This window comes from Ranitomeya imitator, chromosome 7 (genome assembly GCF_032444005.1).
Source record: "Ranitomeya imitator isolate aRanImi1 chromosome 7, aRanImi1.pri, whole genome shotgun sequence".
Lineage (NCBI taxonomy): Eukaryota > Metazoa > Chordata > Amphibia > Anura > Dendrobatidae > Ranitomeya > Ranitomeya imitator.
The window spans coordinates 72,014,462-72,027,241 of record NC_091288.1 but is presented as its reverse complement, the minus strand read 5'-3'; the positions used below and the strand labels follow the sequence as shown (position 1 = coordinate 72,027,241).

Below are 12,780 nucleotides of genomic sequence, written 5' to 3'. Positions count from 1 at the left end.
AAAAATTCCAATAGGGAATTTAGTCATCAGAAAATCTCATTTGCAGTGTGCTGGATACTTCTGGCTTGTTGTTGGAGGTTTGCCATTGTGTAGAAAGCTGACCGCAGTAATCTGTCGCTACCAATGACAGATACCCGGTGGCTCCTGTTTGCGGATTATTGGTTGCCAGAGCTTCTTTCACGAACCTTTTGGGGAACACGACAACATAGTTGGGGCTGACTTGTTGAGACAACTAGTTATCGAAAGGAGTACATTTCAGCATCTTTGTGCTACACGTTACCAAGTACACGGGTCGTCATTAAATTGGTCAGACAACGATTTATTGTAATAACTTTATTACAAATAAAAAAAATGCAGCACAAGAGTCTGAACCGTAGATCATGGTCTGCAAAATGGACAAGCTGGAAAGGAGCTGTTGTCTCCCCTAAGATGTCATTTTATAGAAGATGCAAATACAAACCTAACAAAAACGTCTAACATTTGCCAAGAAAAGGCGCAGGAGCTAAACAGAAGCTGGCGTAACCTTAGCCTACATTGTTCTCACCACTCTTGGACAGTGGCCGATTTGCCTAAAAAGTCAAGTAACATAAGTGCGAAAAATGCAGCAAACCAAGTAAAACAGAGGGTTCTCTTACAATTTACACTTATTACTTATCCACGGGACATCTGACTGATGGGGGTTCCGGCCTCATAAGTGTTGAAATGAGCCGCGCTCTACATGTATTGATGCTCCATTCAAACTCCTCTGATTGGAGTAGAAATAAGGGACAAGACCCCCCATCTAGTAATCAGCCAGTCATCAGGGATTTATCACCTGTGCTGCAGAGAAGTGAAAAATATCTAATATTAAAAAAAACCTTCAAGAAAAGTCTATCAAAGGCCTTGCAGAAATTAGTGCAATAACGCTTACTAAATTCTCCCTCATTTCCTCAAGAACTGTATGTAATATGCTGTTTTTTGGTTGACCCGCCTCATGGGATTGAGCCGCCCATCCGGTGATGGGTATTGCACCCAACAGTCTGGTACCACTTCCTTCTGTCACAATTGGACTTCTGGCATCATACAGCGCAATAACATTGAGCGAGAGCTAGATTTATCTTCTGACTGCATGAAGCCAACGCCAAATAACCCTATAGGATGCATGGTGGCCATTGTACTGCTGACCGGCCAAAAGATCTGTAGTATTTCGGCATCCTCAGCTGCACCTTTTAAAGACAAAAACAAAGGGTAGAAAGTTTCAGCTGTTCATGTTCTAATTTTTAGGATTTTGCATTTTACTGCACCCATAACGGAGAGCACCATCATGGCCATCGGCCTCTGCTAATATTTATGCTCTTCACTAACCCTTGAACCTTGTAGATGCAGCCGTTGGAGTAGTAGGTGTGTATTTGTTTGCTCAGATTTCCTAATTTGCCCTATGAACTCTGAGTGATTACTATTGCTGGTAGAAGCCGGATACATCCAGGCAATGTACCCTTACAATCAAGTAAGGTGGGCGCACTGCAGCTCAGTGAGCCCAGAAATATTAGAGCGAGGTGTGATGATTTCCGTGGGGTTGGACAACTCTCTCATGTATAAGGTTTCCAAGTCTTCCCCAACAGCAGATATTGGGAAAAAGATCTGGCACCTTCATTTCTGACATGCCGCCTTATCAGGGAGTACAGTCAAACAAATATTTACATGGAGGACCTCCTCTATAACATTTATACGATTACACACATGCCTTAAAAAGTGAAACAGTTGTCAAGTTTTTACATATTGAAGCATGGTAGCAGTATAGCTGTGAAGGCACTTGTCCCCCAATGAAAATACTTTTTTTTGTAGATATGCAATGTGGTAGTCATGATAAATCTAGTTTAGAAGCCATATGTAAATCAGGCGGAAGTGGACTGGGGGCGTGTCAGTGCATCTAGAAAAAGCCAGTCACGTGCACTGACACTCCCACTGCACTACCAGCCTGCTTTGCATGTGGCTTCTACACTAGATTTCTCAGAACTGTCACATCACATCTCTACAAAAAGAAAAAGTATCTTATGGTGGGACAAGTGCCCACACAGATAAGCTACTCCTTCCATATGTAAAAAAAAAAAAAAAAAGTGACACTTTGCCTTTAAATATTTCCAGAATGGTGATGAGGGAGAAAAGCAAGTTGTCCCCTCCTGCCCGATTAAAAGTTGACCTCTCACAGTTCATACATCATTTAGTTGTCAGATCGTCTGTATATAACAATTTCATATGCACCTTTTTCACCTCTCATAGCGCCAGGCCAGCAGGCGAGTGTAAATGGAGAACACTCCGTCACCTATTCTCCTTGTCACAGCTGGAATGAAGGGGTTCCACTACTTTATCCTCATGAGTTGGGGTCCACTGTGTTGCAAGGGGAGAAGACAAGTGTTTTAAAGTCACAGCAGCTTCTTCTGTTAGAGGAAATATTCTACGCTCCCAGTGTTCAGCCTGGTAGAGAGAAACATTACACAGACGTAAAGTAAGACAGTTCACAAACCAGGGACAACTAAAGGAAAACGGAATAAAACCACAGCAATAAAACTGGTTGATGTTGTTTAAACTCTTCATAAGCAACTAATACGTTTTCACGTTCTTCAGTGGCAGAGAAATGACAATAGAGAACTTATGCAGTTGGACATTGGGGTGAACCAGTCAGTCACCAGATTTCACAATACAAACTACATATGTTAATAAATCAGATCTCTCAGACCTGGTGACGTTGGTGTGCTTACTTTATATTAGGATTGGCGGAACGCACCAAATATATAATTTATTAAGTGGAATTGGTGCGTTCGCAACCCGGGATCCACCGTGCAGGAAAGAACCTGCTGCTAAATAATGGCGGCACTATATGGCGGTATATACCAACTCTGTTAGCTTCACAGAGCAACCGCGAGAGGAAAGCACTGCGCCCTGTTAGCCTCACAGGAACACAAGCTTACTGCCGAACTGATAGCAGTCAGTGGTTATGCAAACACGCAATCTCCTCACCGGAGGTGCCGGTATTCTAGGGGCTTATTTCAGCCAGGTCCCTGAATCACGTTCACACAATCTCCTCACCGGAGGTGCCGGTATTCTAGGGGCTTTTCAGCTGGGTCCCTGAACACAAACATACATAACCACACTGGCGCAAAGCACATATTGGAATTGATACTAGCGCATGGCCGTGCGGCCATGCGAGCCTTAAATAGCTGCAGCACGTTTAGGACCTGTGAAAGAAGGACCAATGGAATTGGGCAGTACCTGAGCATGTGACCCTAGATCTCCACTGAGAGATCCTGCCCTGGGCATGCTCAGTGTGCAAAGCAGAACTTAGTCCTAGTACCTGCAGGACCTTCCGTGAGAAGGACCAATGGGAGTCGCTGCAGTACCTGAGCATGTGACCCTAGACCTCCACTGAGAGATCTTGCCCTGGGCATGCTCAGTGTGTGTAAATTAGGACTTAGTCCCAGAAAAGCCTGCTCGCCGCAGATCAGTGCAGGGTACAATAGGAGAGCCAGAAGAGGCAGTAGAAACCCTTTGCACAGAATCAGCCTCAGCAAGACGCTGGGAGCGACGTCTCCGCCGAGAAGACCCCACTGCGGCCGATGCAGAATGGGAGACCGCAGCAGACACGGATCGAGATTCCCCCTGTGCAGCAGAAGAAACTCGACTCCTAACACTTTATAATCCTAATACTGATTTTCAGAATCATTCTGGACATGAACAGGACCAACAGCTGCAGAATGATACAACTCAAGAGTCAAAATACATTCAGTCTCCTCCCACAGAACCTTACAGCTGCGGCTTATACTGAGCGCTGCAAGATCTCAGCAGGGAGAAGGGACACTGAGGAGCTGTTAATCAGATCTAGTTGGCTGGAGACAGAGTTTAAACTTTCAATAAAAATAATACAGCCATTCTGACATGGATTGTTAAAGAAATTCTCATATCTTTATTATTAAATAAACCTCTTTGGACAGATACATATAAGATCGTGTTGGCCGAGCAGGAGTTAGTGTCTTAATTCTGCCAGGACAAAAAGATTGGACTCTGGACCTCATCATTCATGATCCTTTGTTACTAAAACATCTGTCCACAGGATATGTGCGGTGCTGCAATTGACTTACATGGGGCTCAGCGTTTCAGACATTACTAATGGACAAATGTGGGCCAGTTTTTGGAAGAAAGCAGCCATGTTTGTATAATCTTATATAAGTTTTATTTAAAAATTTCAATAAAAAACTATTAAAGTCAAACAGAGTAATCATGAATCAAGATAAAGTACAAACATTTGATTAAGAAAATGTGAAAGAAAAATATTAAAGAGAAATGCTGGTGGAAAGAAGCAGGGATCAGTGGGAGTCGAGAGTTCATCTTAAATATTTGATCAGTTTTATGAATTGGATTTTAATAAAATGTTATTTCAATAAGTCATTAACAGATGTGATAAACCCTCACCTCGCCTGATGTCACTATTACATCAGAAGGATCATATAATGCGGTCTACCCACGTTCCGCACCCACTTGGGACACGCAATGTCAGCTAGATACAGTTTTATACAGACACCCGCTGTCCACATGGGCCCTGGGAGGAACAGGGAGTGAGAGAATGTGGCCTACGAGGTCAATGATGTGGCACCACACTCAGGCTTAGAGGCCCCTTTCACTAGCACCAGTGAAAATAGCACCTGGTCAGCCCGGTAGGACTGCCATCAGTTCCTCTTTAGATATAAGCCCGGTCCAATAATGGTATTATATTGAGCCAGAAGCCAGCCCCGGTAGCATGGAAAGTTAAGCCAATAAACAGATGTGCGGTTTCGTGGATCGAGACAAACATGCAGCCCAGAGTTACATTATATATTTAATCGCTATACACACAGTGGTTATATATATACATGGTCAGATGTGCAAATACAAGTAGTGGTAGGACAAAAGATATAAGCGGATGATTCATGTCAATTACAGGGTTGATGTTTGAACATGTGTGTGCTTTGCAGCAGGAGGCATGGGCTGCCAGCTGGGTGATAGGTCCTTCATAGCACGTTACTCAATGTGGACCTCACCTTCGAAGTGAACCGTAAGCATAACAGACAGACAGACCACATGGCCTTACACTAGTCTTTGTCCCCTTTGGGTCACTCCCTTCTGGATTGAACCGAAATCCCGTCCCCTTGCCTCCAGCAGCAAAAAACTCCGAAACCTAAGAGAAGTCATAATTCCTTAATAAATGATCCTAGGGAGGCGGTTTTGGCAAAATCAGATTCGGCCAGGCCCCAGCTACACGTTGAGACTAAACACATCTTTGCTATTTGGTTCCTACTAGCCATTCTCTGTATCTCCACTCCCTAGGGTGCTAGAACGGATCGAGACTCTAAGGTGTTTGGCCCATTCCAGAGATTAGAAAATGTAACCGGTATGTGGCTAGGACATAAGTTAAGTACATATTTTCCTTAAAAAATGCAAGCTGCCTGAACAAAGCAGACAGACTGCATTTTTTTTGATCCATAGGGGGTTTTCCTGTACTATCTGGTTGGTGGGGATGTGAATTCGTTCTGTGAAACAGAGAAGCTGGGCTCTCTGCTGAGCCAGGTGTTCGGTTACAGCTGCACCTTTTGAGGAGGATTGTAAGTGGTCAATATCCCCCCATCCTTCACACCAGGTTAGTAGCTTATTTGCCTCTTAAGTACTGGAATGAACATAGACACTTGGTCAGACATGACAGTCAGCCGAATAAGCATGAATGTCTCAATATGATGAAATGCAACATTTAGTGTTTCCATGAAATTAATATAGGGTGGGATTTCCTGTAATAGAGCTGAATCCCATTAGAGATTTCGGTGTTGAGCACTTCCATTAGAGAAACCCATTATCCCCTTCAGGATTGGGCAATTTTTTAAATAACTATTTAATGTATTTATTTTAGGTCTGGTGTGGCACAGAAAAACATTTTTTTTTTGCATTTTGATTTTTCTTTTCTCTTTATGCCGTTCACCATACGGGTTCATTTTATATTTTGATATTGGCTGTCAGTAACCATGCATGCTGGGGTGGGTAGGAGGAGATTAAAATCAAGCCTGCTGAACCACCACTTTAACATGATTTACATGTTACAGGAAAACAGAGAGAAGAATGATTTAACCCCTTGGCACAACTGGACAGCCATGATGGGGTGCGCATGTGTGGAGTGAGCTCAGCATCAGATATTAGCTGTGCTACACGGCCGGCATCTGCTTGTAACAGCACCGACCACAGCTAGGTCTGATTGTGGCTGTCTAACCATTTACATGCCGCTGTCAAGCACTGATAGAGACATTCATTCAAATGGACCGACTGCAGGAGCGCTGATGGATTACCAAGGTAGCTAGGGGATTACTGAAAGCCACCATGGCTGCCATTTTGGTACTTGGGTTATTTCTATAGATACAGCCAGCTCACTAAGTCCATAACATGAGGAGATTTAACTCTTTACCTTCACTTGCTGAAAATCGTCTGTAAATTGAAAGTTTTGTGAAGCCCAACCATTAAGGGGTGGTGTGTCCCAAGAGACAGGGGACATGGAATTTGGACTATAGTTTTCTTTAGTGCACGAAAACACATTTCCAGGGCACTGCCCTGAGCTGTGGCTTGAAGATCTGAAAAATACAAAAACACATTTTATTATATATTTTGTTATCAAAAAGGAGACTGCAGACACTGAAAAAGCATCTGGCGAAACAGCGTCATTAGGGGTGGTGGCTTACTGCATCTACAGCTCTGGCAAAAATTAAGAGACCACCACATCAAAACCCTGACATGGGCAGCCCAATCTCCAGACCTGAACCCCATGGAAAACCTCTGGAATGTAATCAAGAGGATGATGGACAGTCACAAGCCATCAAACAAAGAAGAACTGCTTACATTTTTGTGCCAGAAGCCGTGTGAAAGACCGGTGGAAAGCATGCCAAGAAGCATGAAAGCTGTGATTAAAGATCATGGTTATTCCACAAAATATTGATTTCTGAACTCTTCCCGAGTTAAAACATTAGCATTGTTGCTTCTAAATGATTATGAACTTGTTTTCTTTGCATTATTTGTGGTCTGAAAGCACTGTTTTGTTTTTTAATTTTGACCATTTCTCCTTTTCAGAAAAAAAAACCCATAATTTATTGCTTGGAAATTCGGAGACATGTTGTCAGTAGTTTATAGAATAAAAGAACAATTTACATTTTACTCAAAAATATACCTATAAAGAGAAAAATCAGACAAACTGAACATTTTGCAGTGATCTCTTAATTTTGGCAGAGCTGTATACCTAAAAGCACTGGGCACTTTGTAAGTATGTTTACTTTTTATGGCTTGATTTACCTAAAACTTTACACTCTCTTAAATGCCTAAAGCACTTTAGCCTTATGAACTACGCACTTTATATTAGGCTCTAAGTAAAAATGCATTTATGATTAACAGCTTTGAGGTATAAAATCTATTGATAGGTTTAGCCAAGACAGTGTAATATTCAAATTTTGCCCCAATATGAAGGCTCCATACAGGACGCAGTAAGCCACTATTGTTCTAACTGTTGGAATTTTTAACATTATTTTAACATGATTTAATTAAAAAAAATATTTTTAAATTCATTTTGTGCAATGGATCCTCTCTTTACCCCTGAAAATAATTATTTATTTATGGATGTGTTTGATAATATAAAAATGAAAATTATTTAAAATTGATGATCAGCTCTAGTTTTTTTTTTACAAGTGTCGATCGTGGAGAATTGTAATGCAGTAAATGTATGGAAGCAAAGACTTTTTTTCATATTAGATTGGCAATTGAAAGTTGCAAGAGGGTATCTTTGTTGGCCCACAGATTAGGGAGCTTTGCAAGGACATTCAGTTCGATGACCTACTTCAGGCTGTTGAGAAGGCAACGTTGAACAGTTTTAACCCTGCTCGTTTGTTCGTTTCCACTATACACTTGTACTGCTCCGGTCATTTTTGACCGGACCTATTAAAACGCTGTTTTAGCTACTTAAAAAATTTTTTTTGAATACCTGTTGCATTATTATACTGAATGTGAACATGGTTGGTCATTATAAAAAAAATATGTAAAAAACTCAATTTTTTTTATTTATTTTGTGTTTATAAAGGTTACAAGGGCTTAGTGAATTCTGCACAGAAATTACAAATTTGAGCTTAACTAACTAACTAAAACAACTACTCCTGCTACTATAACAACTATAACTAACTATAACTAAAATTAACTATAGTATAAAATTTAACTGCATGCAAACATTTTGAAAAAAATAGTAAAAATAATAAAAAAAAAAATAAAAATGCATAAGCAATATAAAAATAATTGAGATACTGAGCCTGATATGTCATGGACTCCTACACCCCACCCTGGAAACATATCAGACTCCTTTTAGAGGATAGGGGATATCCTGGACCTCTATATGCCTCCCTCCCCCACCCCCATATGTCTACCATATGCTTTGGCAATGCTAAAGGTACCTTCACACAACGATTTCGTTAACGATATTGATGCTTTTTGTGACATAGCAACGATATCGTTAACAAAATCGTTATGCGTGACAGCGACCAACGATCAGGCCCCTGCTGGGAGATCGTTGGTCGCTGGGAATGATCAGGACCTTTTTTTGGTCGCTGATCACCCGCTGTCATCGCTGAATCGACGTGTGTGACGCCGATCCAGCGATGTGTTCACTGGTAACCAGGGTAAATATCGGGTTACTAAGTGCAGGGCCACGCTTAGTAATCCGATATTTACCCTGGTTACCATTGTAAAAGCTAAAAAACAAAAAAACAAAACAGTACATACTCACATTCCGATGTCTGTCACGTCCCCCGGCGTCAGCTTCCCGCACTGACTGTGTCAGCGCCGGCCAGCCGTAAAGCAGAGCACAGCGGTGACGTCACCGCTCTGCTTTACTGCTGGCGTTTACACAGTGCAGGGAAGCTGACACCGGGGGACGTGACAGACATCAGAATGTGAGTATGTACTGTTTTTTTTTTTTACTTTTACAATGGTAACCAGGGTAAATATCTGGTTACTAAGCGCGGCCCTGCACTTAGTAACCCGATGTTTACCCTGGTTACCCAGGGACTTCGGCATCGTTGAAGACAGTTTCAACGATGCCGAAGTTGTTCCCCGGATCGTTCGTCGCTGGAGAGAGCTGTCTGTGTGACAGCTCCCCAGCGACCACACAACGACTTACCAACTATCACGGCCAGGTCGTATCGCTGGTCATGATCGTTGGTAAATCGTTTAGTGTAACGGTACCTTTAAGGTACCTTCACACATAATGATTTCGTTAACGATATCGTTGCTTTTTATGACGTAGCAACGATATCGTTAACGAAATCGTTATACGTGACAGCGACCAACGATCAGGCCCCTGCTGGGAGATCGCTGGTCGCTGGGAATGATCAGGACCTTTTTTTTGGTCGCTGATCACCCGCTGACATCGTTAAATCGGCATGTGTGACGCCGATCCAGCGATGTGTGCACTGGTTACAGGGTAAATATCGGGTTACTAAGTGCAGGGCCACGCTTAGCAACCCGATGTTTACCCTGGTTACCATTGTAAAAGTTAAAAAAAACAAACAGTACATACTTACATTCCGGTGTCTGTCCCCCGGCCTCAGCTTCCCTGCACTGTGTCAGCGCCGGCCGGCCGGCCGTAAAGCAGAGCACAGAGGTGACGTCACTTGTGACCGGGTACAGTACAAGTGTAAAAAAAAATTGTAGCACAAAAACTAAACCAAAAAAGAAAAAAAAAAGGACCCTTAGAAAGAACCCCTCAAATTAGGAAAATAGAAGTAACCACAAGTTTCAGAACCGCATAATTAATTTTTTTTTAAAAATCAAAGTTCGAAAATGGTCATTTTTGGCCGAACAGTACAGCAGGGTTTTTAAGAGTGTTTGTTCAGGATTTTTGGGAAACAGACGTGCGTCCAATTACAAAGAGCTGGTGGAGGAGATGCTCATGTGCTACTATAAGCTTGAGGTACACGTCTCTGAAGATTCACTTTCTCCACTCGCATCTCAACTTCTTCCTAGAGAACTTTGGAGCCGTCAGTGAAAAACACAGTGAGAGATTCCATCAGGACTTTACTCCCATTGAGAAAAGGTATCAAGGGAAATGGAGCCCTGCAATGTTAGGAGCAGGCTGTGTAGTAGAAATTGTGGAGTCGGTGCCTATTTTGGTGGAGTCAGAGTAACTATAAAATGGACTGACTCCGACTCCTAAACTATATAATAAATTGGGCTCAGTAGTTCAGTGCAGGATGTGCTGTACAAGTTTTCATAAGAATTTGTGAAAGTTATGAGTTTTCATAAGAATTTGTGAAAGTTATGAAATGTCCTATAAATGTCTGTTCTGTTCCTGATCTAGGGATCTCGGCTTTTAGTGGAGAGGAGTCTGTGCTGCACTTTATGTACCTGCTTAGTAGTGACCAGGGCTGTGGAGTCAGAAGTCAGGGAAATTGAGGAGTCGGTGGTTTGGCTTACTGACTCCACAGCCCTGGTTAGGACACTAGTGCTGGACAATCAAGAGAGACGCTCCAGAGCTACAATACACATGGCAGCCAAGATAAAGTGCCCAACTTGAAATTACAATAAATGTAGTTATTTATTATGAACTTTGGTCCATTGATAGTTTGTCATAAATATTCCCAATAAATGTGTGAAAGGTTTTTGCAAATTTCACCTTGTAACCATGAATTGTGTAGTTCATTAATTCAATTGCCCCATGTCTCCTATTTTAAATACTAGAGTTCATAATTTAGCGATATGATAATATTCTGTCTCTTTATGGTCATAGAAAAGTAAGTAACTTCAATGCATTTACAAGAATTCATGAAAATGTGTTGAGCAGTGGATTACTTTCTATATCCACAGAACATTATTACGGCTGCCTGTAATGATTCATACAACGCCTAGTTAGAGAGCCTGTTGCCCCTTTCCTAACAATCACTGAGCTGGAGATAAAGCCCTACGTGTTTCATCAATTAATTTATTACTGCCGTGAGTCATGGGCTAACAGTGTGTATAGTAAATGATTAGAATCGATTAGATAATGTCATTGTGATAATGTATGGTCATCATGGCTGCTGACCGCTTCTGGTGGCCAAACTAGCATATCTTTATAGCTAAGGAGATCCCATCTCCTTCTTTTCCAAACCCTCCCCAAAATGGAAAAAACTCCCCTCATTGTCCAATCACGGTATGGAGGCTCGCCAGGTATCACTCACTCCAGCCAATCACCACATATAGCTCAGAAGGAGGCTCATTGGCGTCATCCATTCAAACGCGGTCTAGCAGCCGACGTCCCTGAACCCCAATGCTGGGTGTTTTTCTCCGATTAGGGACGACCGCCCGCCTGCTGATATATCTCTTCAAGCAGAGTCGTACTTAGAAGGTAGGGCTAGTAATACGGCCATCTTCAGGATTATGCATCTAGCCATACTAATTCTTCATGTTTATATTAAATATAATGATTATTAGCATAGTTATCCTTAATTAGTCTGTTATTACAGGAATATTAAAATATGGGGATATGCTAATTTCAGAAATATAGGTGTCTAGGGTGCATATTGGTGTGGCTACTAGTCAATCTATGTAGGGATTATGTTATGTAGCTACATGATGGCCCACTGATGGCTTTCATTTCAGCAGCCATACGCCTAAAAAATAATCATAGAAACTTGATTCCAGCTCACCCAGTTGCTCCATGCTCATCCACCTGGTGCTCAGACACCGGCCTCGCCCTGGCATCACATCAAGGAAAATAGAAAAAATTGGACTATACAGTCTTACTCATGACTCATGAAAGGCGTCGACTGAGTCATGTTGACCACGTAAATTTTTATTTTGTATGCACCATATTTTCTTTTGAAAAATAAAAAGAAAAGGAAAATCCAGTCCTGTTGAGCCGGACTCCAATTTTTTAAATTTGCCTTAACAATAACCTTGCTTAGAGGAAGTCCACTTCCTTGCAGGCTCAGACGTTTTTCTTAGAGACTTAATGATCTATCAATCACAGATAGAGCAGACGTACAGTTCTTTCTATAATTGCATGGAGGTGGCATGGGGAGCAGTCTGTCAAGAGAGGATGGCACGGGGAGCAGTCTGTCGAGAGAGAGGATGGCACGGGGAGCAGCCTGTCGAGAGAGAGGATGGCACGGGGAGCAGTCTTGCGAGAGAGAGGATGGCACGGGGAGCAGTCTTGCGAGAGAGAGAGGATGGCACGGGGAGCAGTCTTGCGAGAGAGGATGGCACGGGGAGCAGTCTGTCGAGAGAGTGGATGGCACGGGGAGCAGTCTGGCGAAAGAGGATGGCACGGGGAGCAGTCTGTGGAGAGAGGATAGCACGGGGAGCAGTCTGGCGAGAGAGAGGATGGAGAGGATGGTACGGGGAGCAGTCTGGCGAGAGAGGATGGCACGGGGAGCAGTCTGGCGAGAGAGAGGATGGTACGGTGAGCAATCTGGCAAGAGAGTGGATGGCACGGGGAGCAGTCTGGCGAGAGAGAGAATGGTACGGGGAGAAGTCTGGCGAGAGAGAGGATGGCACGGGGAGCAGTCTGACGAGAGAGAGGATGGCACGGGGAACAGTCTGACGTCACCGCTGTGCTCCGCTTTATGGCCGGCGCTCACAGTCAGTGCGGGAAGCTGACGGCGAGGGACGTGACAGACATCGGAATGTGAGTATGTAGTGTTTTTTTTTTTTTTACATTTACAATGGTAACCAGGGTAAATATTGGGTTACTAAGCGCGGCCCTGCGCTTAGTAACCCGAT

General features: G+C 42.8%; 1 protein-coding gene across 3 annotated transcripts in view; it reads right to left on the bottom strand.

Annotated features, from left to right (window-relative positions):
* Positions 1-324: 324 nt before the first annotated feature.
* Positions 325-12,780, bottom strand: part of KANSL1L (KAT8 regulatory NSL complex subunit 1 like) — an 85,984-nt gene continuing 73,528 nt past the window's right edge. The window contains exons 14-16 of one of the 3 annotated variants that reach the window (XM_069733431.1): positions 6,458-6,620; positions 2,242-2,454; positions 325-1,205 (exon numbers count right to left, since the gene is read on the bottom strand). In XM_069733431.1, the coding sequence (XP_069589532.1) occupies positions 2,299-2,454; positions 6,458-6,620 (319 nt within the window). In that variant the 3' untranslated portion in view covers positions 325-1,205; positions 2,242-2,298. The remainder of the gene's footprint in view (positions 1,206-2,241; positions 2,455-6,457; positions 6,621-12,780) is intronic. The other 2 variants (XM_069733434.1, XM_069733433.1) reach the window with 2 other exon arrangements.